This window comes from Strix aluco, chromosome 7, assembly GCF_031877795.1.
Source record: "Strix aluco isolate bStrAlu1 chromosome 7, bStrAlu1.hap1, whole genome shotgun sequence".
Classification (NCBI taxonomy): Eukaryota; Metazoa; Chordata; class Aves; order Strigiformes; family Strigidae; genus Strix; species Strix aluco.
The window spans coordinates 5,169,841-5,197,335 of NC_133937.1; the positions used below are offsets into that span (position 1 = coordinate 5,169,841).

Genomic DNA, 27,495 nt, shown 5'->3' on the forward strand with positions numbered 1-27,495 from the left:
GATTTCCCTGCTGGCTTGGAGTGTGGATTAAGTTGTGCTATGCCCTAGGATTTTGAGATGGACAAAAGCAGTTGGAATCTTCATCCTTAAAATGGTACAATATGAATTCATTACTTAAATTCAGCATTCCCTGCCAGCCAAAAAAACAGTAGAGGAGAGATCCTAAGTTCTGTAGGTTCATTTTCCCTCCTTAACTGTTTTCATCTTATTGACACCTGAAATGGATTATGCTGGTCTTTTCGTAACTAGGACAATTTTTCTCACGTGCTTCTTCCAGTATGTACCTATGGAATAGGAACAATGTATTGAAAGCAGTCTAATTAATAGATCCTTTGTGGAAGAATACATTAATACCCTTTCTAAAAAACAGCCCTTCTGGAAAGATAGATACAAGCTTGTGTTCCCTGTACAGAAATACACATTCCTATATTGTCACTCATACTCCTCAAAATTCAGAGGAAGACAGAGTGATACGGTGATAAGTTTTGGGCTTCAGTGATACCAGTAAAATATTTGGGTTTGTTTCCTCTTCATTGAGCACTTTGAATTTTATAGCTTCTTTATTCTCTGAATGCCTGAGATACATAAATGGCTTCCACTCACCATAAAGAAGATACATACTTTCCCTAAAGAAAAAGACTTAGAGAGTAAGGGAAATTAATCTGCATGTAGTCTGCCAGAATTCTCTATAGATTCAGATGCTTATTGGATCACTGTCTTGGATTATTAGGTAACTTTGGGAGTCTTTTCTGCATTTCACAGATGCATATCTATAAGGCCATCATCTGATGACCTGAACGCATATCGCAGACAGTAATATTGCACAAAGCAATCTGTGCACTGAAGCCAATACTTTGTGGTTTAGGCATAGTAGAAAGGCAGCCAAATTTAATATAAAAATGTAAATTTATGAAGAATCTATCATATTTCTTGGTGAAATACTCTGTTTCCAGTTCCTGACTTTCAAACTTTGTCCTCCAGCTATTGGATCTTTTTATGGGTTTGTCTCTTAGATTAAAGAGTCCTGCTGTAAAGCTTGCATTCTTGACTTTTTGATGCTGTAGAACTTGGGTGGGACTTTTTCCTGGTCTTTGACTCTAAAAGCATCCCTAATTCTTTAAACTGGTAGCACTTTTATTCAATGCACATTTTTCAGTGAGTCTGAATTACAAAAATACAGTTATTACTATGCTCAGGCACTTTTTTTAAGCTGTAAGGAAGAACAGAATAATACACACCTTTTTGCTTCTCAGTCGTATATGAACCAGCTGCAACAGAAATGTAGCTGCCTTACTGCATTTTTTGAATTAGGAATTAAGATTCGTGAGTAGTTGATGACATAAACCACAGTGTCTGTAATTAAATAAGCAAGATTGTGTCATTTATGTATATCTAAAAGGAAACCTGTTTGACAGAAGTAGCTGAATATATTGCTGTAAAAAGCTTTTCATTTGAAATTTCCACTGTGATATTAAGTCTGAGAAATCCCCACATTTGGGTAATCAAGAGAAAACTGTGCTAAAATCTGATAGAATGCTGTCATCTGAGATTCTTGAAATCTCTGAAATAATAAGGAATTAAAAGAAACAACTAGCTTTTTGATACCAAATATTCAGTCCTTTTTCTAGGCACATTGGTGAAGTGAAGTGAGCTTTTTGCTCTTCTAGTCATGGTTTATCACTTTTTATTCTCCTGTACCTAATGGGAAACGTTGCCCTTTGTGCCTTCTAAATCCAGCAGCAGTCACTACATTAAGTGTTCCTTTATTCACAACCAGCTTTACTAGTAGCTTTTAGAATATACCTGTCACATCTAATTCATTATTGTTTGGAAATGTCACACATGGGAGATTTGAAAATCTGAAACATCAAATGTTACCATGTGCCTAACTAGAACATCTTAATCTTTTAGAATTGCATTTCTTTTGATGGAAAAACCTCTGTGGCATCCTGCTGTCCATTTGGACAAAAGAGCAGATGTGTTATATGCATGTGTGCGTGTGCGCTCATCTGTTTATGGCAGGATGCAAACCAATATAGCTACAAAATTTCCTAGTTAATTTGGGAAGCATTAATTACAACATCCGCCCTTACAGTTAATAGTGTAAACTTTTCCTTAAGCTGAGTGTGGATTACTTAATTTGCATAACAGTTTAATTCTAAAGTAAAAATCTAATGGTAAAGTACTATAAAAAATGAACTGAGATGTATAGGGTTTTTGTATATGTATGTATTTATACATATGCATCTATCAATTTTAAGGTTTTAAGGTTTTTAAGTGTTTTAAGGTTTCCTTTTCTTTTACCCATAAATTTGATCCTTGCCATTTTTCGGTGTTTCAAATTTCAGCAAGTAAAGATAACCTTATTGTAGAGGTTTTTTAAAAAGTAAGTAAAAATGTGCTTATGGAAAACATAAAGATTTAACACATGCCCTCCCAGAAAAGGTGAATGCTATGCCTTTGTTAAACAAGTCACTTTCTAGTTCATGCTAACAGCATTATGAACTGAGGTCCTGGATGACCAAAATTTACAGCTATTTCTAACTTTTGACACTTGATTAGTCCCATTAACTGCAGTAGGGTTACCTAAAAATGTGAGGTTAAGCATGTATGTGAAATAAGTATATAGAACATCTAATTAGAATTCTCATATTCTTTACTAATGGGATTTTTGTGGGACATTTCTTCACTTAACATTCTAAAACATTTTCATGGAATATTTACACGATAACTATTATGCATTACTAAGAGAAAAGAAGTTAAGTCTCCAGCTGTGTATTTTAAAATACAGTATGGACATACAATATTTAAAATGCCATGAGAGAGGATTTTTAATTTACAAAACTGAATACTTTGAATGTGAATGTCATATATCAAAAGCATTTGATCAATTATTTAAATATTTTAGCTGGTTTCTTTAATTATATGTTATTCTGTATTTAAATAATTTAACTGATTTCTTTATATCTATTTTTCTGTATGTATTCTGTATATATTTCTTTAAATAGAAGTGCCTTGAGAAAGGCACTTAGCTAACAATTTTTAAAAAATGTTGCTAAATATGCTATTAAATAAGAGAATTTTTCTATCTCATTTTTAAGGAGCACCATTTGACAGTTCAGATCCTTGAAAATGTTACTGAAAATACTGTCAAGTCGTATTTGTACATATTTTCTTTTGGGTTGTCATATTTATTTTCTGTATTTTTTCAGTGCAAAACTGCAAGTTAAGAATGCTTCCAAATAAATATCTGGACTGCACGGCTCTTACCCCAGAAGTGCTGTTGTGAAATACTCTGAAAACTGATAGTAAGTACATTTAGGTAACAGTTTTGCAAGTAGATAAAGTGAAGGATAATTGACAAAAGTCTCATTTGTGTAACAGCTTTGACCCATTAGGGGCTTTTAAATCATGCATCACTGACTTCAGGGTTGCTGTTGTCAAGCTACTTACAGATCCTAGTTAAATCAGGCATTTCATATTTTTGCCCTCATTCGCTTTTGTTTACCAGCAGGAGACAAAATATTTAATTAGTTTTGGGGCATTTATAATCTCCTCTGGGCCAGCTCCAGCCACAATGCTGGACGCCACTTCTGAGTTAATTCCAGTCAGGCTGGCCCCTCCAGTACAACATATGGGTAACCTATAAGCCTTTAGCAAAAGTTGCAACTGAACTATTAGAGGGGTGGGACCTCCCTGCTGGGAAAATACTGCGCAACAAAGCAAAAAGGGGCCAGCGTCACCAGTGGAGGTCAGGGCAACACTTAGACCAAACAGCATCTGGCAAACTGTGCCAAGTAGAAATCAATGAGAAGCGCGGCAGTGGGTAGTAATTTTATGCCTGTTTGCACAAGAAAATAACTCCTTCTGAACTGAAAAATTATTTTATAAAAAGCTTAGAGCATCCTTTGGCATCACTCTCTTCATTGTTGCTTCATATATTTCTATTTCAGTCAATAAACTATATGGCACAATCTATACATGATTTTGTTTTAGGCAAGCAACGTTAATTGTAGCATTAATTATGTTTTGGGAGATGAGGAGTTTTGAGAGTCTTCTTCCTAATTGGTTAGGAACCAGATGTATAACTGTAGTTCATTTCCAAAGTGAATTACAGTCTCTTCTTCATGTTACAACAATGAGTCAAAGGGTTTGAGAAGACAAAAAAAGACAGCTCCTAATATTATAGACTATAGATTCCAGCCCCTGTAAACTGTTGCAACTCAGGCCACTTGAAACCTTCCCTTGTTTTTCATCTTCATTCTCACTTTCTGTGAGATCCTACCTGTATCTCTGCTTATATCTCATCTTGTGGCCCTTGTTTTTCCCCATTGTCTTTCTTTGCTTGTTCTCTTTTCCCTGAAATTCCAAGTGCTGCTGTTTACCTTAAATATTGTAAGCAGGCTGCCATTGAATTCAGTGGGATTACTCAGGGCTTAATATTAAACACACTCAAGTCTTTGCAGGTTCATGGCATTAGACACCATATTTTATCCCTTACAGAGCTTCTTTCTTGTGCACTTTTCTGATTCTCAAAACAGAGACCATTCTCTATGGTTTTTGATTTTTGTCTACTTATCAAGAAGTATTTCTATTTTCAACAATTTTAGCACTCATTTTCATACTTAAACTACCTTGTATTTTCCTGCACATTGATTCTTTTTGTACTTTGAGTGAAGCAGGTTGCAGATTGCAAAGTCTTTATGGTACAGACATTATACACAAGTAGTGGTGTTTCATAAATAGATTGACTAATTTGCAGCACTCACTTATGTCTCCTTAGTTTTCTGTGGTTATAGGTACTGGGAAGATGTCAGCTTCAGTCTGAGGGTCTTCAGGCCTCTTGATAGAGAAAAGAATAAACTATAGACAGTGACTTTTCACTGTAGGAAAAAATGGAATAAATTAATCTTCCAGGACTTTGGTGGAAGGAACAGAAAGCTGAATGTTTGTGGAGTCCATTATTGGTCCTGTCCCGTGGAAGGTGACCATATGAGGAAAAAGAAGTTACTAGAAGTGAAGGGGACTAGCTGTTGGTGTCTGGGTAGAGGAACAGTGCTTGGACTCAGAGAGTACAATTTTTTGACAGTTATAAATTATACAGGAAAGTTTTAAAACAATAGGTAAAATGCTGCAATTTTGTTGCTGTTGTTCTACTTCTGAAGTATGTCAAGCTACTTGCTTGATCAAAATCTGCATGTGCAAGCAGTTTGTTTGTTTATTTGTTTGTTCAATTTTAAGTAAGATTTTTTGTGATGATGTAACTGGGAAACTCAGTGGGAGCACATTCTTACATTCCTCTCTTTTGATACCATGAAGTAACTTTTATATCTCCCTTTCTCTACTTCTCTTTCTCCCCTCAGTTTTTAAACAGTGTAACAGCTGTCTCTTCCCTAGGCTGTGATAAAATAAGTTCATTACTAATACAAAGAGCCTGTTCTACTGTATGAACAGGTTTAGTTTTCTCCTGTGTATCAAGAAGACAATCCCCACATATTAAGAGAAAAATGTTTATGAGAAAATAAAAAGTAGTTGTCTTTTCACGCATCGATAATTAATGATCTTCAACAGCTAGTTGGGGAGAGCCCTAACACCCCACGACTGTAAGAAGCTGCTACAACATAGAATCATAGACTGGTTTGGGTTGGAAGGGACCTTAAAGATCATCTAGTCCCAACCCCCCTGCCACGGGCAGGGACACCTTCCACTAGACCAGGCTGCCCAAAGCCCCGTCCAACCTGGCCTTGAACACTGCCAGGGAGGGGGCAGCCACAGCTTCTCTGGGCAACCTGTGCCAGTGGCTCACCACCCTCACAGGGAAGAATTTCTTCCTCATATCTAATCTAAATCTGCCCCCTTTCAGTTTGAAACTGTTACCCCTCATCCTATCCCTACACCCCCTGATCAAGAGTCCCTCCCCACCTTTCCTGTAGCCCCTTTAAGTACTGGAAGGCCGCTCTAAGGTCTCCCTGCAGCCTTCTCTTCTCCAGCTGAACACCCCCAACTCTCTCAGCCTGTCCTCACAGGGGAGGTGCTCCAGCCCCGTGAGCATCTTCGTGGCCTCCTCTGGACCCACTCGAGCAGGTCCGTGTCCTTCTGATGTTGGTGCCCCTGAGCTGGACACAGCACTGCAGGGGGGGTCTCATGAGAGGGGAGTAGAGGGGGAGAATCCCCTCCCTCACCCTGCTGGCCACACTACTCTTGATGCAGCCCAGGACACGGTTGGCTTTCTGGGCTGTGAGCGCACATTGCTGGCTCACAGTCAGTTTTCCATCCACTAATACCCCCAAGTCTTTCTCCTCAGGGCTGGTCTCAATCCACTCATTGTCCAGCCTGGATTTGTGCTTGGGATTGCCCCGACCCATGGGCAGGACCTTGCACTTGGCCTTGTGGAACTCCATGAGGTTTGCACAGACCCACCTCTCCAGCCTGTCCAGGTCCCCCTGGATGGCACATCCCTTCCCTCCAGCATGTGACTGCACCACACAGCTTGGGGTTGTCAGTGAACTTGCTGAGGGTGCACTCGATCCCACTGTCCTTGTTGCTGACAAAGATGTTAAACAGCGCTGGTCCCTATACCCACCTGAGGAATGGCACTTGTCACTGCTCTCCACTGGGACATCGAGCCGTTGACGGCAACTCTCTTGAGTGTGACCATCCAGTCAATTCCCTTGGAGTACTGCTGTCTCCAGAATCTGGAGTTGAATCCAAGAGTCCTGAGTTTATACTTCCTTCTGCTGTGAGCAAATACGGTCAAAGCAGCTGATTAAATAAGTCCCAACCTCCTACTTCATCTTTCTAATCCTGAGGTACCTGGTATATTAAAAGATAATAATTTGTCACGTGTGCTGCTAGTTACCCTGTTAGAGGTTTTTCAGAACAGGTTAGAAAAACATCTATCATAGATCATAAAAACAGTAATCCCTGTCTGGAGTCAGGAGGGTAAACCAGATCCCTTCCCTCATCTGTTTCTTGGTGCATAGCATAGTGCTTTTAGTAAGTCTCAAGCTATATAGTAAAGGAAGGTCTTCTCTGGAAAACTCTTGCCTCATTGAAATTGAATATATAGGAAAATAAAAGTTAAAGACACTGAATTACATCTTAAATAGATGGATTCTGCTCTTATGTGTGCCAGAATGCCTATGTAATGCCTAACAATTTTTTAATTTTAATTTTTAATTTGTAATTTGTACCACCCAGTGCTACTGAAGCCAGTGCAAACAAGTTAATTCATGTTTGAAAGATGAACAGAGGATCAGTGTTTTACCCAGGCTAGTTAGTTCAGCAGTAGAGCAAAACTTACCCAGCTGTACTACTTCAGTATCCAAGCTTCCTTGCACAATGCCAGCTGAACGGCGAACAGTGAACGTTGTGCCAGGTAACTGTGTGTCCCTCATCGTGTGTTGTCTATAGGTCCCTCAGTGAAAAACTTCAGGCCAGCTTTTGCAGATGGCTGAGCATGTGCAGGTGCAGCTGACCTTGATAGATAACTATATTTTTGAGCACATGAGAACCTATATGATGTCAAGTACTCAGAAAATTTGCTAGTTTTGTAAGGACATGTCAAAGCTTTTTTGGCTGCTTTAGTGGTGCAATGGATTGCAGTATCATTCTAAGTGGAAACTCTTTTCATGAACTGTCTTGTGTATATGTATGTGTGTATATATATGTATGTAATAGTAATTGTATGCAATGTATAACAAAGGTGAGAAACATTTTAGACAGTTGAAGGTTCAAAGCATGTTCCTCTAGTACCATGATAAAATGAACCCTTTCCTTTTTTTTTTTTTTTTTTTTGAGGTTTTAGACCTCATGTTGTAGAAGCATGCTTTAAAAACGGTTGCGTTGAAAAGGCGTACTGTGCCGGATGACTGGGGAAAGCTCTGCTTTTTGAGCCTCACCTGAGGGAAAGGTACTTAAGAAAGATAACATGGAACAGAAAAGGATGGCTGGCAAGAAGAAATGGGTAAATTGAGAAGAAGCAATAGGAGGGTAGTGTGGCAAGTAGAGCCTGAAGTGTGTTTGGGAGACTTGCTGAAATATTAGAAAGAAAAGCTCGGCCCAGAGAGACTTAAGAGGAAAATGAAATGTTCTAAGCACCCTGTAGAAAAGGGTGTCCAGTATGAGGTTGGGAAGCCCTAGGTGAAATGATTGTAAACTCGTCTTGCTGCTGTAGATTGCTGTTCAACTGCCCAGTATGAGTTAGTATCTAAATTTCCCTTCAGTTCAGGATACAACATTCACTTGTGAATTATTCTGTTTTCTGATTGTCCTATAGCCGTCACAGGGAAAACAATGTAAATAACCAAGGAAGGAAAATACATTATTCTGCACACTATGGATTTCTAGCCTGTCTTGTGAGCTGAGTCAAATATTACTAGAAATTGGGCCCTTAAGGATGGTCATATTTTGGTAGTTACCCACCTGCTCTTAATTAAGCAGCATACAGCAACACCAGTCTTTCAGCTTTGCTCAGTATAAACTACAGTGGTAGGAAGTCTTGATGAGGTTTTTAGAAAGGGTCTACCTGAGATGAAATAGTGAGTTCTGCCTAGAGGAAGAGGTAAGACTCTTACTTTGATATATTGCTTGTATATGTTATTTTTAGTATGACTAGAGAAGAGAAGGTATTGACAAATTAGACTTTAACCAGAAATGTTACTTTCACTTCCTTTTAAAATCAGTATTTGTCCATAGTCCTTCCACAAGAAAAGTAATTAGATTGTGTTTTCCATAGTAGTACAGATGGAAGATATCCAGCTCTTCTTAATGGGTGCTGTGATAATCACATCTGACTTATTAACTTGGATATCTAGCATACAGTTTTTAGTGTATTTTTATATGTAGTCATAAATCCTGAAACTAGTTGATTTCTTTAATGGACTGAAACTCTTATTTTCCTAATATCAGTGGTGACTTAAAGATACTAAGATAATTTGGTTTATGACTGAAATAGCATTCTTGCCTGTCTCTCTTGTTTTTCTCTGAGAAAACCATAATATTTTGATTAAGGATACTGTTTTAGAATTAAAATGTGAATCAAGAATAATGCTGCTAGCATCATGGAGTAGCACTAAATTTGTACTGGCATAGAGATTCAAAGATTGAAATCTGAGTAATTGAGTAGACACAGAACTTCCTGATGATTCTAATGTTCATCTGTTATGACAATAAAATAAGAGTAAAAGAGAAATTCTTGGGAAATGGTTGATATACAATAAAGATGAAACTAATATAAGTTGGGATCTAGAGAAGTTTTTAGCATTACAACAGTATATCACATCAGAATATATTAATAGCTTTTTGAAAACATAAAAATCTTGAGAATAATTTGAAAAATTATTTCAAAGAACAAGATCTCTGAGAAATGATTAAAAATAAATGGAGGGGGGAATAGAGTTATATAAGCAATAACTGAGGCAAGCTGAAATATAGAGGAAATCAAACCAGGTGAAGGAGACCTGGGAAAATTTCACTGATACCCTTTCTATTATTGACTGAGTGATAAGGCAGTTTATTTGGAAGCCTGAGATAACGTATTTACATGTGGCTGGTGGGCTGTGCAGATGAACTATATTAATTGGTGTGGATAAGACCTTAATGCTTACTTTTCTTATTTCTATTCATAAAGCAGAAACTTTAAAAAATCACAAGTGATAAAAAGGAGGCATTTTGGTCTGCCATGGAACAATTTTTAGCTTTGCCTATAAGCTATAAAATCCTGTTAGGGTTTCGTTACTAGTCCAGATGGATTTGGGTCCTTGTCCTGTGATTTGGTAGTAAATCATTTAAGGTAAAGTTACAATTTGTTCAGTAAGAGAGATAAATCACAGCTTCCCTCTTGGGATTATATCAGTGTGTTAGTCAAAGCATGATAATGGTAGTGAATCAATTAAGAAAGGGAAAATTAACAGCACTGTCATGTACTATGTTACTATGCATTAGTGGAGTAAAATACAAAGTTTTAAAGAAGTGTGTTTTTCAATGTATTTGAAGCTTTCATTGTAATTCATACTGGCAGGACATAAGTTAAAAATAGGAAAACTGCTGACAAATGAAAAAATACAGTATTGTACCATATGATATTTTAAGGGGGTGCTTTTCATATTTCTGGTATGAAGTTAACAGCACTCTTAACACTAAGAGTGATTAATTATCTGAATTGAGTAATAACTATATCATGAGAACGCACAATATCTATTAATTTACAAAACACCTTAATTTTGTTGTGTTCTTTTACATCAAAAATCCCTTGAGATTCGTTTATAAGAGACAAAGGGTTTACCTAACAAACTTATTTGGGCATAGAAGGCTGTAGCACTAGAATATGCTCTAGCAATAGCATGAAGATCAGAGTTGTATTTAATTTTTTCACTGCACATACGATGCTTCCCATGAAGCATCTTCAGAAGAAGAAATATCTCACGAGTTCTATTTGCCGATAAGGTTATGTGGCTTTTCTGAAAGGTGCCGTGCTCAACTCTCTCACACACACAAATAATCAGAAATTGTCGTTCAGAAAGTAGCATTTTAACGTATGGTAGTAGTTCTTTATATTTGGGAGAATAGGTCAATGCACACAGATACTGAACATTTATAATGAAACGTGATGCAGTTGTACTTTAAAAATTGAAGATGTGGCATGCATTTTGATAATGGAATAATGGAGACTCCCTACCCCTACTATCATGTCTGTTCAAGACCATTAGGATTCAGAATATTAAGAGCAGAGCAACTGGGCGTAACAGCCTACGTTCAACATCTGTCATGCTGGAGTCCATTAGTGTTCAATTGCATCCTATTGTTTTTGGATTATTCAACCTCATTTCATTGTCATTGCTTCTGCTAGGGATTAATCAGCTGTTTACAACTACACCAAGTTTTGGAGTCATAATGAAAACAATTGAGCTATAGTTCTAAACAAATATACAGTATTCAGTCTCTAATGAAAAAAGTTACTAATTTATGAATGCTGGTAACATTTTAATTAAGTTTGAAATCAATACAGATAATAAATCATTGTATGGCAGGGTTTTTTTACCTTTTGTGTATATCATAAAATGATTTTATGATATTTCCTTGTAAGTTTATGTAGATAATGGTTTTAATAATACAAGTACAGTAAAAGAAAGATGTTTTGATTATGGGCTGTGGGTGTCTGTAGGGTGGCTTCATCATTACAGTTAATAGCAGAAATGATCCCTTACTACCAGGAGGCAGATTTCTTTTTTTCACATCTTCTTTCATTCTCTTTACTTATTTAGGGATATTTCTAAAAGACACTTTTTTTTTTTTTACGTTCACATAAAATACACATATATATTTTAATATTAAAATATTAAAAAGGGCAGTTTTCAGACAGTTTGTATACTTACGTATTATTGTGTATGTGTATATCACAACCTATCCAAATATTTTTGCAATCATTATTAGATAAATCCATGGCTACATTTTAACTGTTTAAATATATTTAAATTATTTTAATGACACTGGATTTTCTGACAGGCGAATACATAATTCCCATTTTTCTCAAGATACTGTTCTCTACAATGTTGAGTACTTTATATAATATTCAAATTGTGAGTGCTGAAGGGTTTCTAATAATTTGAGTCGACTTATTTTGGTACCATACAGTGCAAACCAGTAGTATTCTCGGCCATATACCATTAAGCTAATTGTCCTCTGTTTCATTAGAACAGTTATTTCTTCTACCCTTAATGCCATCTAATGAGAATTTTCACATGTTTTAATGTACAAATACTACAATGCACAGAGATTTTTTTTTTTCCTGACTTGCAACAGATTATCCATTGAAAGGATCTTTTGCTTAGCTGCCCAGAGTCTTGTGGGGCCAGCCAGACACTACTCCAGATGGCAAGTTGTTAGGGCTGGACAGAATGGCTTTGGAAGACTTCTCAACAGATGAAGGCTGTAATGTTCGGATTTTACTGTTTTGTTTTTTTTTCCCCCTGTAGTTCCCAGGGTGGGAAGGTACTGGGATGGAAGCAGAGTGCCGCCCGCCCACCTGCTACCACCTGTTTAGCTTTTGCAGTTTCTATAAAGCCTCATCTTGTCTGTAAGACACAATCATTGCTTGCCGGCAGGAGTCAAGAAAGGAGAGATTTCTGTTACGAAGTAATGTCTTCAGATTGCAACCATTCATCATTTCAAAATACTCTCCTAAACTGAATCAGAACTTCTTTCATTTGGAATTGATGTGTCTTTAATCCATTCAGATCCTTTTTGAATTAAATGGACCATTTTCTTCAGTAACATACATTTTGAGAATGGAGATTTCATTGTTTTCTGTCTCTCTGAGTTTAAAGAAATTAAAAGACTGAAAGCATAAGACATTAAAAACTCTTTATTCTTTCTTTAAATAATAAGAAACAATTTTCAGACATTTTCAGAAGAACCAGAAGACCTTTTATTTTATTATATTTTTTTTAGATGCTAAGAAAAATATCCCGTCGTTGATATCTGGAAACAGATTCAAGAAGTACGCAGGCTACTCACATGAGTGCTTTCCCTATCATTTTTTAGATACCTAATTTTCAAAAAGTAATCTTTGTGCGTGTGAAACTGAAGCTGCATCGAATATGAAAACCTGTAAATCCAGTCATTTGGATTCAGGCGTCGAATCAGACATCCAGTGCAGAAGTGCACCAGGCTGTGTCGTGAAGTGCAGTTCAGAAAGGATGGAGAGTGCTGCGAAGAGAAGACTGGCTGCCAATGCCAGGGAGAGAAGACGGATGCAAGGACTGAACACAGCCTTTGATCGTTTGAGAAAGGTTGTTCCACAGTGGGGTCAAGATAAGAAGCTGTCCAAGTACGAGACCCTTCAGATGGCTTTGAGTTATATCATGGCTCTCACTAGAATACTTGCCGAAGCAGAAAGATACAGTACTGAAAGAGAATGGATTAGCCTTCACTGTGAACACTTTCATCCGGAGAGCTACCACCATTACACAGCACAAAAAATGGCAGCAGACAGTGATCCTTACGCACAGCGAATATTCAGCTATCACCCTGAACACTTTCAAATAGCTAATTAGAACTTTTTACGAACTAAGAATATGCAGCAGGCCAGATGTGTAATTTAATAATTAGCAAGAGTTAATCCACTTGAATAAGGTAATATTGGCATTATAATAGCTCATTCTTGTTTGCATCTTATACTAATTTGACAAAATAAATTTGCTTTGAGATCTTTATATCAAAATGCATTTAGGAAGATTGAATATATTTAATGCTGGTGGAAAGCATACTTTTAATTTGAAATCTTTCTGACAATTGCTTCCTAGTTTATCTAGTTCATTTGATTATTTTATTAAATAAGTTTTTGGTGTTTTTTTTTTTTACTGTGATGAATTGTGACAGTGTTTTCTACAGATCACAGGCCAAATTGACCAGTGGTGGTATAACTGAATGGAATAACACCAGAAATGAACTTCATTCCATGTTTTTATTTTTATGTCAGCTTTAAAGTTATTCTTTGGTTTGTTTTCACATAAATGGCTCCCATGGAAAAAGTTTTATAATGTATTGGAGTTCTAGTCCTCAGAGAACTAACTTTCTTAAACTTTGTAAGTTTGACCTATGGGTTCCAAGGTTGTGTAGGTTTGCTTTAATCCAATTTATGGTGTCTCTTGTATGCTCAAAAAAGAGCTAGTTTCAAGTCATGGAAGGAATTTTCAATGGCTCTAAAAGCACGTGTGATTATATACCATAAATGAGAATGCTTTCGTGGAAATAATCTAAACTTCTAGATTTTTTTAGACTTTAAATGTTTGGATTTTATTTTTTAATTTTATGTTATCTGGAAACAATAACAGATTTTGTAAATCATAAATAAAGTGTTTTCTATGATATGTCCTCACCAACTACCTGAAATTCCTGCTCTAGGAATTACTTACTAGTGGCTTTCCTACCCCAAATGTTATACTGCTTCCATCACAGTCCTGACAGTTTAATGTGCAGAAGAATCAACTAGCAAATGATGCTTGCTTCCCAGTTAGAGTAAGAAGTGTGTTTTATGTACCCTCTGGAAAACAGCCTTTGAAGATAAGGGTTTGGTAAAAAGTTACAGAGCATTCTTGCAAAGCAGTTGGGTTCATTTCAGCCCGGGTGGTGCCCTGAATTGCCTTTTGTTTGTTTGCTTCTTTCACTTGTGGAGGATAGAGGGATCTGGTTGGAAAAGGCAGAAGAGAGAAGAAGATTGGGAAGGTCAAAAAATGAGTAGGAGCAGGACGGCTGGAGAAGCAGATGTGTTTGTAGCAGGATGTAGAGGCTGCAGAAGTTTGACTGCTGATGTCTGTTGTGATGGCGGCAGACTTTGAAGCTGAAGGCTACTTCTGCTGAGGGGAGTTTCCAGAAACAAGCCCTTGCTAGTGTTAGCTGTGAGGGAGAAGGAGAAAAGGAGCTGCTGTCCCAGAACAGCTGTTGGTGTGTTTCCAGCAGGGAAGGCTGGTGGGTTCCCTGCTGGCTGCTGCCATGTCTTGTATTTTCGAATTCTTTCAAATGACAAATGAATAGCTTTGATAGGAGTTATTTTCAACAATTAAGCAGCTTTCAGTGAAAAACAAAAGCATCAATAGGAACTAAGCCCTGTTTTGGGGGAGGGGGACTCTGCTGCCGGAACAGTTGCATACAAAGACCTGACCTTACTGTCTGTCTTCTCTCAGAACCCTTATTGACGTTTTGCCCTTGGTCACTGTTATGCAGACTAGTACGTTTCCTGAGGCAGGAGTTGGACTGTTCATGGGATGAAAGCTGCTGGGAGAGACTTTCAGGCTGGGTTAAACACACGTAGGAGAGGCACAGTATATTCTGAGCAACTCTCTCCTTTAAACACTGGCATTCAGGAATATTTTTTAATAAATATTTTAGCCTCTCTAAGGGTAATTAATAGTGTTAATTATTAAAATGTGGGCTTTTACTTCTTATGAATTACCTTATATCTTTATCAGCAAACAGCAGATTCACCCTTCTGGGAATATCATGTTACTCACAGATTTCTTTGCAGAAGTTTATATAGAGACACTAGAATTAATTGTTGTCCATCATATAGCCAAGTTAATATTGTTTGAATATTACTCATCATTAAGTGACAAGATTTTGTATGTAATAGCAATCAATACAATCCTTAAATAATTAAATGATGTGCCATCTTACACTAATTTATTAGCTGTAAATTTTATGCAGACGTTGTCTCACCTGCACTGCTAGCACAGTAGTGGGTTTTCCATCCTGAAACGGGGATATGATACAAATAAATCACGCAATTATATGATGTGGAAATCTTGGCTTAGTGAAAGAAAGCATCCCAAACCTTAGGTGGGAAGAGTAATACAATACAAAAGTATAAATACCAGAGTAGTGTGCAAGAATAGTACTGATGTGTTTCTGCACTACTGGCATATAATTTGATTTTGTGGGACATGGCATTGCAGTTTGTATGCAATTTATGTCGAAGTACTTAACACCCATTTCTCTTCCGATTTTGTAAGTTGTGTTGTAATTTACATCTGCATATGATGGTAGATATAATTATAAAAATAATGGATAAGTATGCAGTGAATGATTAAATGATACTAAGCTAGCATAAAGAGGAACAAACCAACACAAAACATAAAATATCTGTGGTCATGTTACCAAATATTATTAAGAATTGAAACCAAAGTCCTGAAAAGCACTTTAGTGCAGTAGATAGCCCGTGAACACTTTGTAAATCAGGTCATTGCATCAATCTCTGCTGTTGCATAATGTGATAAGGTTACAATCCCCATTCTCTTCAACTTGGTTGTGCTAATGAGAGGTGAATGTTTTATTGGTCTCTTTATCTATTGATAATAATTAGTAATATTATTAGTGGAAAAACTGATTTTATATAATGTAGAATTTTTGTTTCTTGGGAGGGTGCAGTGTTGAGCTGGAAGTTGGGATTTCCAATTTACTATAGGAACTGAAGGCAACAAATTCTTTGTAGTGTATAGACAGCTGTCTGTCTATTGATGATCTGTCGGAGCTTTTTGGGGAGTGAATTGGGGCGAGGGGGAAGTTTAATCATTAAAAATTTTTTCTGAAGGCAGTCTGAAAAGCAGATATTATCCATGCTGGTTTGTACTTCTCAAACTCAAGTATTCAGGAAGTCACTGGGTTCTTTTCATAGCTTTCCTTTACAAATACTTCAGTGACACTTTGTGAAATATAAACTTGACCATTTAATTTGGGTTTGATTATTGCTCCCAACTATTTGTTCCCCACTGGCTGTTTGGTGCTTGTCAGATAATGGCTGTGACCCTTCTTCTGTACTGGGCTTTTTTCATATGGGCATTTGAAGCCCCTTCCCCTTAAATACTGTTTCCAGTGGGCCTCCAAATGAAGCAAAAGCTTAGATGCTTAGAGCTTGATGTGTTCTTAGTGACTGAGGTTTGTCTGCTCGTAAAGTTTTGTTCCACTGAACAGCAGTGCAAACCTGAAATACTTCTATTTGTAGTATCAGTACATTGTAATTCTAGAACCACATTATTGTGAAGACATGGGGATGAGAAATGCTTGCTTCATTAAATATTTGTTGCATGCTACACACATACACATTTCACTATTGAAATTCAGTGTGAAGTTCTAATGAACTATTTGTGCAAAATTAACATTTATTCTTCTAAAAGGTTCAGACTGCAGTGTTTTCTATTTGAAGTAGCTGTAGATACTCTGCTTCTATGATTCTTTGAATCATACCACCCTGTTTTGACAAGGTGACCAGAGTTATTTTTGAACTCGGAACTGGAGTGACATTTTTAACTGCAGTGACTTTTCAGTGGCTGCAAGCAGAACTAGAGTAGCACGTTCCCAAAATGTATGTTAGTAAAGAAAAGTGGTTTCCTCCTGTCTAAGTATCGAGGTCATCTGTATTAGCAAGTCTTACAACTTTAATTCATTCCAATTTTTTAGGCTTTTATTTTCCATCTCACCATTTATAAGGTATTTAGGGCACAGTCCATCTTATGCTATATGCACTTACAGGGCAAAGCTCAATTCTTGGCTGGAATTCCTAAATGGTGCTGCAGTACAAATTCTGAAAAGTAAAAATGTTACTAACCATAGTTAGAGTCTCGTAAAGTCAATGACATTACAACTCCTTCACAGGGGGAAACATGAGATATTTAGTATTTAGCTAAGTTTCCTATACCTTGTTAAGTAGAACTTCCCCGGTGAAATCTTTGTGGAAGTCCCTACTGTGATGTGATTCTTCAGGCACAAGTTTAAAAAAATGTGATTTCCAGTCAAATTTTCTATTTTCCAAAATAAGCTTCTGCCTTAAGATGGGTACCCTTACGCTTAGGTTTCCAGCTATTTGAGCTAAGCAATATGAATGCAATTTTCTGTCATTTAGGAGTGAAATTTATCTAGATTTTTAAAATTCAATAAGAATTTAGAGAACATCTTCTTTTTGCACTAAATATATTCAGCTGTTCTATCTCTACAAAATATCCAGGGAAAGAAAAAATGCACTGAGAATAAAGATATGTTTATTCATTGAAGAAGCAGTCCAGTGTTTCCTCTACACAGATATCTTGTAACAAACATTGATTTCACCCAATACTTGGGCACTTTTTAAAAAATATTCTATGTTTTGAACTTTAATTACATTTCAAGAAACTGTGGCTTTAAAAAGAACAAAGCAACTTCACATATAATATTTAAATATATCTTCTACCAAAGAGTACATTTTAATGTTGTCTACTGTATTTTTCTGATTTGTAATTCTGTTTTCATTTGTACAGAAATTAGCATGCAAAATATATCTTATACAGAATTTGCTTAAAATGTCTGCATATGTAACTCCAAGGAATAAGAAGTTCATTTTTGAATGGCTTTCTGCAGCCTGGGGTGCATAGTCAGAATGTCTTCAGTATTTTGCCATTTCTTTACAATGTTGCCTGCTACTAATGGATTGTGTGATCCTAAAGTATGGTCAGTTTCTGAGCAGAATTTCCCACTGATACAAATGGAGAACTCCACTTACATTCACAGCACATATGACCCAAGATTTCTTTGTATTATGCAATAAATGGTTCTTTGTATCTATAGTGGACTTGAAGTATAAAGGCATTAATAAAAGCAGCTTGTGTTGTTCAGAGGAAATTATAAAATGTGTAGGAGCTGCTTTAGCTCATGGGGCTGTAGCTGAGCTAAAATGGTCTTAAGAACATTGTCTGTGAGCTAGCAGGCACAGAATTACATAGAAATCAAGTCAGGTAAGAATGGAGCAGCATGGTTACATGGCAGCAAAATCAGTACCAGCAAATGTAATGGGGTGCATCCTTATTTTTTACCCTGTTCTCTTCTGTATCCAAGCTATAAGATCCAGCTTCCTTCAAGTGTTGGGTTTGCATCTGCTGCTCATTAAAAATTAATTCCAAAGTCTACTAATGGACCCTTATACAAAGAATATGTTAAATCATTCAAGTTGAAGACATGTATAAGGAAGAGCGAAATTCAGTGTGGTCGGTTGGTTTGATTTTCCCTCATTCAATTTTCACTTGTTCAAGTGCTGGATTGAAAAACCCAAGCTGTGGGTTGAAAAAGTAAGTCCTGTGTAGCAGGTCTCCAGTGCCCTACTGCACAGAGAAACTTCTCCGTGTGTTGGTCTAGACCCAGTGAACAGGTATTGCAGAGGGAGTGTGTGGGCTGGGCGGCCAATGTAGTAGACAGATTCTGCATGAAGTTTTGAGACACGATGCAGTTCAGCTATGATAGTCTGTAGATAGAAGTATATGCTCAAGCACAGGCTTTGGAGACTAATTCTCCAAGATACTGAGAATCTGGCAAATTTATTGACCTTTGACATGCAAATTGCCCTAAAGACTCCTTGGCTTCTTCTTGGTACCCCTGAGAGAACTTGTTTTTTCAAACTTTGATGAAGGGGCTGAGTTTATCAGAAAAAATAAAGCATAATTTAAAACCAAAGTAAATTGATATTAAGAATTGTTTAAAAAAGCAACAACTATATTTCACAACTACCTGCTAGAAGCATGGCTAGTATGTATAACTTGACAGTATTTTATGGTTTTCTTCTAAATAATATAAGGTCTCATTCCATTAATCAGCTGTCACAGCAAAGTTCTGAGGAAACCTCTGGTCTTGTTGCACACTTTCACAATTATTTGAACACGTGAAGGACACAGTCTTGTATGCAACTCTGAAGCATTTATTTAAATTCAGGTGAGACAAAGGGAAATACATTACTGAACAGGCAGGTGTGGTTTTTTTCCTTTCATATGCATTTAAAATATACTTTAAAACTGACATTAACATTTTTCTTCCCATGACTTTGGATCAAAAAATAAAAAATATCAACTTTAATCAAGAAAAAATTATAAAATATAATTTTAAGGCTCAAAGTGACAACTTTGTATTGGAAATAGTAAGGCAATTAACAATGAATCACTTCTCCAATATTTAACAGCTGAAATATTTCATTAGGTCTTGCTAATAATTTTGTGTGAAGACATCTTCCAGAAACTAACACTTTTAAACCTGGTAGCATTAAGAACACAGTTCTTAAAGGAATTCTTATTCCAGATTTGTTGCTTTGAAGTACCTGTGATTACTGTAAACAGTTGGGATCAGCAGCTGTTTACATATTAAGATAAAGACTGCAGACTTGGCTTTTCCTATTTGAAGTGTGTGCTCTCATCTTCTCCTCATGTTAGCAGACGTGAGGCTTTCAGAATGTATGCTCCACCTCCCACGTGGAAGCAAAGGAACTCAATCCAGCTGTTTTAAGGCAAGAAGTCCAGCGATACCAATGCAAACTGCTACGGGATGCTGCTGAGAACTGGGTTTGCACCAAGCTGGACCAAAATTTTAAGGCAAAGATAAAACTTTTGCATTCTAGAATTGCAATACAAAAGTTATAATTTCTGCTGTTCTTTGAAATATACTGTGCCTCTGATTGTATACAAAACCAGGACCAGAAGGAAACAGGAAACTAAATAAACCTACAAGATTTTGAATCATAAAACAACGAGATTACAAACCTGAGCATTTCTGTATCTCACTGACACAATGTTATGCTCCACACTGTGGTGATTTAATGGACTTTTGGAAGATAATAGCTAACACTGACTTCAGTGAAAGTTCTAACATTTATTTTTGTTGTTGTGGCAGCCTGCCCTGAATAAGAGAATGAAATACCATGCTGGTTTGAAGTCAGATGGGTTATTCAGTTAAACAAAAACAGTGAACAGCCAAGGTGTTCAGGAAGGGGGCACAGCTGCATAGTCTCTAGTGCATCTTGACACAGTACGATGAGATAGTGCCATCTTTCAGAGGACATGAACTCAAACAGCATCGCGTGTTTTGTGACAACTCAGTGTTGTCTCTGCTGCTTACACAAGCCTTTTTCCCTTGGCTTTTCCATCAGTTAACAACACAAACATAATTTCTGTGTCTTTTTCTAGCAAGTCTTCTTTGTGATGAGCACATCAATACTACTGATTAACAGCATTTACATCCGTTCACATAAGCTTCCTTTACATACTCATTTTATGGGCTCAGTATATGCAGAGGAGAAATGTCCTGTGGCAATATTTAATGACTACGAGCAAAATTTAATGACTACAGGCCATTTGCGTTCAGATTCTGATTTTGTTTATATCAGATGCACTGAAAATACTTGAAATTACTGATTCTGCATTGTGTAGGGAGATGTGATGGGTAAAGTTTTGATCCTATTATTAGTAAATACTGTCAAGGAGAGAATGTTATGGTTCAGCTGACAGATTTTGGTGATCCACTCTCTGTAGCCTACCTCTCAGTGAGACTTCTGGGGCCCCTTCTTGAATGACTAAAGATTAATCCTTGTTACACAGATTTTTTGGGAAAAGTCTTTCAGCAGTAGCTTCTTGTCCTCCCACTTCCAAAAACTGAATGTGCATTTTAAAAAACATCGTACCACTTAATCCTCAGTTTGTCAGTTCAGGTTATAGTGATGTAAGTTTGGAGACATTACACTGAAATCATGGAGAAAAGGTTGAAGAGATATGGTTTATACATTTTCTCTGTGCACTTTGTCTTTTAATTTGTACTGAGTTTTTGGGTGTGTTGTCTGATGTTGTAAAATGTGAGAACCACTACTACTGTCAGTAATATTAACAAGTATGATTCCAGGACTGGTAACCAGATATTTGCTAATAGTAAGTACTAGTATTCCTTTCTTCTAAACTATGTAAAGAACTCTGATTAAAGTGATCACTCTTGTAGCTACAATTGCCTAATAGTTTATACCCCAGTCAAAAAGGAAAAGATTGTGCTTGCCTGAATTAGTTTCTACTCAGTCAATAGGTAACTTAATCCACATAGGATATTCAGTCAGGCAGTAGAAAGTGAAACAATTTAGGAAGTACAGAGTGATTTAGGTCTGAAGGAACCTCAGGAGGTCATCTGGTCCAACCCCTCACTCAAAGTCAGACAAGGGGGCCACAGGGGACTTCTAAGCAGACAATTGCTTGACTAAGCCCGTGATAGGTATAAAGTCTGATGACCAATATGCAACTTGGAATACTTTGGATCAAAATCTAATCTTCAGTCCTGGCATGAAATAATGGGAAGGCCGGGGCTGTAGATGGGAGTAGAATTTGATCTCTCATGTCTTAATTTCCTCTCCTCCCACTTCCCAACAGCACTGGATTAAACAAGCAAAATCCAATAACTTTCCTTGGATTATTTTCCCAAGAGTAGTTACTAATATGGGAAACTTTACATTTTGGATTGCCCAACTCTGACTCAGTCTAGGTTTAGTTTTGGAATCCCCAAGCCATCCTAAAACCAACGGAAGATAAGAGAAGCAGTAGGTACTCTATCCTCGAAAATCAGACCCACAATGTGTCTTAAATTGGTCACCCCATAGCTGAAGTCACCTGAATCAGTGCATTGTTCTTAATAGCTGTTGGTTTTCTTTTGTTTGCCAGGGAGGGGTATAGCACGGGCAACAACTGGTATTTCTACTTTCCCACTGAAATACCTGCACCTTGTCTGTGTCTCAGGAGAAGAATGGATTTTAGCTTCCTGGTCTGTTCAATGTGGGGTGAATGGCCTGAGATTTCTAACAGAAGCATGAAAGTTATAATGATGGGTTTGTTTTATGGTCTTCACTCAGGTGGGAATTAGAACAATACGAGAAATTCACTTCTTCTAAACCCTTAGGGAACCAACAGTTAGAGACAACATAAGCTGCATTTGTAGGAAACTCAGTGAAAGGCTATCTCTTTCTCAGTCTCTGGCTATGTCCGGTATCCTTTTGCTCTTAAGATAACTCCTCATTGCTTTCTTTGCATATGTAATCTTCTACAGTTACATATTTAAATTTGAAAAAATCCAAATAAGGTCCAAAACGAAAGTGTCTGTTAATTTTTCTTCTCATCTCTGTGACTTTGATCAGGGCTTTGTTGCATTCTCTAGCCATGTTGAAAGCAGTAAGAACTGCTTGAAAACAATGTCCAAAGAAGAGGGGTAGCAGTAATTTAAAGATTCAGGAAATCATCTTAGATATTCTTGGATTCTAAGTGCTGTGAGGTATTAATACAACTTTATAGATGCTAAATATATTTAAATTAATCATTAAGTGTTGTCACTTAACACCTTCTGTTGCATGTCCATTAAATTGCCTTATTTATTGCTACTATTGGTTACAGTAGGGTTTTTAGCTCTTTCAACATAACTGTTGCTTAACTTCATAACTTTTGTATATTAACAGAATTTTCTGTCTTTGTAGTAGACACCACACTTGTGACTATTTCCTAAATGATGGTGAAAATTTAAATTCCACCAGATCATAATTCCTTTTCAGTTAGTTAAAAAAATGAGCTAGATGGTAAATGCACTTTTCTTTTAGTCACGTTAAAAATTAGGAAAAAGAGACTGATATTTAAAAACTGTGAAGTTACAAGCTTGATATCATCTGTGTTTAAAGGCAGAGAATCACTAACATTGTAAAGAAAAAAGTATGAAGCACATCTGGAAAATAATTTCAACTATGGGCTCTAGAGAACATGCTTCAGACAACAGGAATTTTGGTTTCCTATGTTAGTGTCCTGTGCACGTGCCCTGTACCTTACTTTATGAATCCTTACACCATGAGTACACAGTTCATGGAGTACACACACACACAAATATAAATATATAGGGTATACAGCTGTACCTACATGAAACGCTACATTTATCTAGTCTTGAGTTCAAAAATTCTAAGATTATCTGGCATAATAATATATAAAAATGTGTTACATCTTTTCCCTTTAACTTGTGCTTTGTGATTATCTGGCATGTTTTTTAGAATTACATTCAAAGTCTTGTTGTTTACCCTCATTCCGGATTGTTGTTATTGTAATGTCAATGTTTTCACTGGCAGTATTCCAGCCGAACATCATCAATCCTTTACATGGTTTGCTACAGTACAGTAGCTTTAGTTCAAGCAGTAAAAGTGGTATTGGCTTTTAGGTGCTGAAAACTATGTTTACTATGTAATTCTTAGCAAACTACACAGTATTGAATTTATTGCACAACACTCCATACCACGATTATCCTGCAGTAAAATAATATGCAAAAGTCTTGTATGATATGTTACTTGCAACATTTGCAGCAGCAGTACACAATTACAAACAAGTTGCTTGTAAACCTTGAGCATCTTGACTTGTACCTCTTTTTTTTTTCTTTTCTCCCCCACAGTTCTAGTATCTCTGCAGGTGTAACTGGAACAATTGTTTGTTTTTCAAAGTTCTTCACTCTCCACCACCTTTTGGGTTGGGGATGAAAACAGCATAGGGCTTTCAGTAGTTGGGAAGGCAGAAAAAATTTCAAGTCCTTGACCGGTGAGGTTTGCATACCGGCTGCCACCAGGTCGAAGTTTTATTGGTTGTGGAATCTGATGGTGCCACTGAGCTGAAACAGAATAGGCTGTATAAACCTCTAATTAAGCTAGCAATCAAACAACAGGAATCAATGCACACAACTGAAAAGTCGCTTCCAACATCCTTGAAGAGAGCACAGCGTTCTTGTTCCCTGTTTTAGGGTCTGTTCCTTCAAATATTATAATTTACATAGTTTGTATGTTGAGTATTTTTATTGAAGCCTACAGATGGAATTCCATCCCTGTTCAATTCAATGACAATGTTTACATGGATTTCACTAAGTCCAAAATTTAATAATTTAATCTTTGGAGCCTTCTCCAAAGCTCCCGCAATCAAAACTAAAAACATACCATAGCATGAACAGAGGTGAACAAACTGGACATGGCTCTGATTTTGTACTACTCCATCCTTTGGGGGACTTTTCTTCCCGTTATTTTTTTTGGTGGTATTTAATTTCAAAGTAGTAATATGGGGAATTTTTTTAAAGAAGTGATTATGCTTTTTATTTCCCTGTAATACTTACAACTAGTAACACGTTTCCTAAATTTTTTAAGATATGGAGATAAATGTAATCCAAAGACACATATTCAGTAATTTAAAAGTAACATTCAACATGTTCCCATGTGAATAAATACCATTATGAATTTGTAAGAATATTTAGCTATTATATAATACTTAACAGTTATCATTCTTAAAACACTTCAGAAAGGGGAAATTGATATTTGCCAGTATTTATCAATACAAACCCTCCAGGTCTGCATCCCAACTGGACAAACATATGTGTCAGCAATTAAAATGAAAGGGTAGAAGTTCAGGCTACAATACTCTGAGAAGAGGTTAGTGTGGGAGACCTACAACCTCCATGTTAAGCATTGATAGGAAATGTCTTTCCATGCTGAATTTTGACCCTGTCTATCTGGAAATATTTGAAAAAAACCCTCTTTTTTTTCTTGCAGCCCCCAATTTCTTTCTATTTGAACAACACACTCATTGTTTACTGTACTTTTTTCTCTGCACATGTAATTGCAAATATCAGACCACACTTTCAATCTCCCAATCCCGTCCATTCAAAGTAGCATAAAGAAAACCAATTTATGTCACTCCCTTTGCTGTGTAAGGCTTGGAGAGTCTTTAGAAAATATGGTTGGAATCAGGAAGCATTTCTTACTTTCCATCTTTTTCCTGTTTGTACCTTGAATCCTTCATATGAAAATTTAACTTATGTCTTGCAACATTTAGATAGCTAAGGAATTATTTTGTGTGGTCTTTCTTGAATCAGACTCTCACCAGCCTTCTGTTGAACATTACATTACTATTGTCGGTATCACCACAAGGTGGCGGAAAACTGACAGAGATGCACTTGGTGACTTCTTTTTTATCCCTGATAATTAAGTGAATTTTTTTTAAAAAAAGAGAAATGTGGTGTTTTGTTTTTTTTTTTTTTTTTTTTTTCCTATGAGGGTATGACTATAATCCAACAGTTTGTGGAATATGTCTTCTGTTTTATTATGCTGCTTAATTGGTCAAAGTACACTCTTGATCTAGATGAATTTTCTTAACTATTACATCTTGCATAGATACAGAGTAATTAAGTGATGTGCTGTAGTTCTTGAGCTGGGCTGGGGTGTTCTATGTCCTAGACAAACTAGCCTCCATTAATTAGGCATAGTTTGCATCATACATGCTCCATAGAAGAAGGGGTCTACTTTCTTGTGTGCAATCTATTGTTCCATATCAGGTCAGGGCTGTAGCACAGGCATGTGTCAGAGGGAACAGAGTTAAGGTTCAACTTGAATACGTATTTATTACATGCTTATGTGTCTAGGGAATTTGGAAAGTGGAAAATGAGAGTAGAGAATATTGTGCAAAACTCTTCTGTTTTTTCTCTTTACCTGCCTTTAAACTGATGCAGGAGAGCTAATTTGGCCATTTAGCTGTATCATCATACCTCCTCCTGGTGGCCATATTAAGCTGTGGCCATGCTGTGACACTAATTTCTAATCCATGTCAAAACCAACAATTTACAGACTGAGTGAGGGCTGGGATGGGTCAAAGAAAATTAATTCGGATTTGTTTTATTTACTAGGCAATACCTACCGTATATGTCAAGTCTAGCAGTACAAGAGACAATACCAGCTTCATTTTTTGCAGACAAGGTATACCAGCCAGCATCTGCTTTCTTGGCAGGTTGAATGAGGAGACAGACATACCCTGTTGTATCTTGGTGCATGCTGGGAAAACAGGTGATTTGGAATTAGTATTTCTCAAGAGCACATCAACTTTGAGATTTTACAATATGTACATTAAATATGAAATAGATGAGTTGTAACTTTTATTCTCCAAGAGGTAGCAGTCCAACACATTTAGAGTCAATAGATTTGCTTTCATATGGCCTCAACCAATGATCAGAGTAGCTGAAATCTGTTCTTGCTCCTCTCAGTTGTGCAAAGCCATGGCATGACAGTGTGAGCTGAACTGTTGCTTTGTATGTGTTAATATTAGAATTGTTTATTGCATTCCAGTGAACTAAACCCACACAAAGCTGCTGCACAATCATACTGTATTTTTTCCTAGATCAGAAGCTGGAAGAATAACATAAAAAAATACAAAGAACATTTGTACAAAGTAGTGATATTTTTCACAACAGTAACCAGGGCCAGTCAGAAACTGTTTTATGGCACCCTTTTTCATGAGAAAATGGCTGAGTGGCAAAATCTTAAAGATTTGTTGGGCCAACAGTCTAAAAGAAAGCTGCTTCATTATTCCCTGATCTTCCTTTGCTCTTCGGTGATCCTAGACTTTCTGACTGCAATTTGAGGGGAAAACTATTCAGTAGTATATCCAAGAACTGAGGCTCCTCTGCTTTCTAGGCTGTGGTTGGTCTTTTATATCAACCCAAACGTTTCCCTCATTATAAAGGAAGAGGTGGGAGATGAACACATCAGAATACTTGGAAGTTGCAGGAAGTTCTGAAACTTGAGACTTTGTTTCCTTATGAACTGGAATGAAACATCAAACCACAGAATTTCAGGTCAAGAGGACGTTTTGTGCTTCTGACAGCTCTAGTATAAAAGGGAACATTCACCCTTTGCTCCCTGCACTACATAATTTGCTTTATGCTGTGGGTGCAGTAGTACAGAAGCTCATGCATGTCCATATCATCACACAAAAAGGTCTCTTGGCTTCAGGCAGGAAGATAATAGTGAGGCAAGATAGGGACAAAGAAGGACAATGCTGCCCATGGCTCAGGTGGATCTGTGCAGAACCACTCAAAGCCTTGGGGGCAGGCAGTCTGGTCATGCCAGGCTGAAATAGCAGAGGTATTACGAGCCTGATGTTTGTTAGCTCCTGGCATTGGGAGGTGTGGGAGGTTTCCCTTAGTCTATCCTCATCTGAGTTGAAGCAAAAATTTGTTTTCTAAGCTTCTGTGAAACAACTGAAAATGAGGCATTTTAGGACAGTTCATTTTACATTAACTAGCGTTTGCATGTGTATAACCATAATTACATAATACTGTGAAAATACCAGTACTTGAAATAAATCCTTGAGTAATCTGCCCAGAGGCAGAGGAATAGAGAGTACA

The 27,495-nt window shown here is 36.9% G+C and overlaps 2 protein-coding genes across 4 annotated transcripts in view; one reads left to right on the forward strand and one right to left on the reverse strand.

Moving 5' to 3' along the window:
- Positions 1-12,599: 12,599 nt before the first annotated feature.
- ATOH7 (atonal bHLH transcription factor 7) lies at positions 12,600-13,055 on the forward strand. The gene has a single exon (XM_074831625.1). It carries the CDS (start codon positions 12,600-12,602, stop codon positions 13,053-13,055), a length of 456 nt encoding a protein of 151 aa, XP_074687726.1.
- A 6,137-nt stretch (positions 13,056-19,192) lies between these two features.
- MYPN (myopalladin) overlaps positions 19,193-27,495 on the reverse strand; it is a 79,495-nt gene continuing 71,192 nt past the window's right edge. For all 3 annotated transcript variants that reach the window (XM_074830297.1, XM_074830298.1, XM_074830296.1), the window contains 2 exons: positions 26,010-26,143; positions 19,193-23,943 (listed from right to left, as the gene is read on the reverse strand). In XM_074830297.1, coding sequence (XP_074686398.1) covers positions 23,774-23,943; positions 26,010-26,143 — 304 coding nt within the window. In that variant the 3' untranslated portion in view covers positions 19,193-23,773. The remainder of the gene's footprint in view (positions 23,944-26,009; positions 26,144-27,495) is intronic.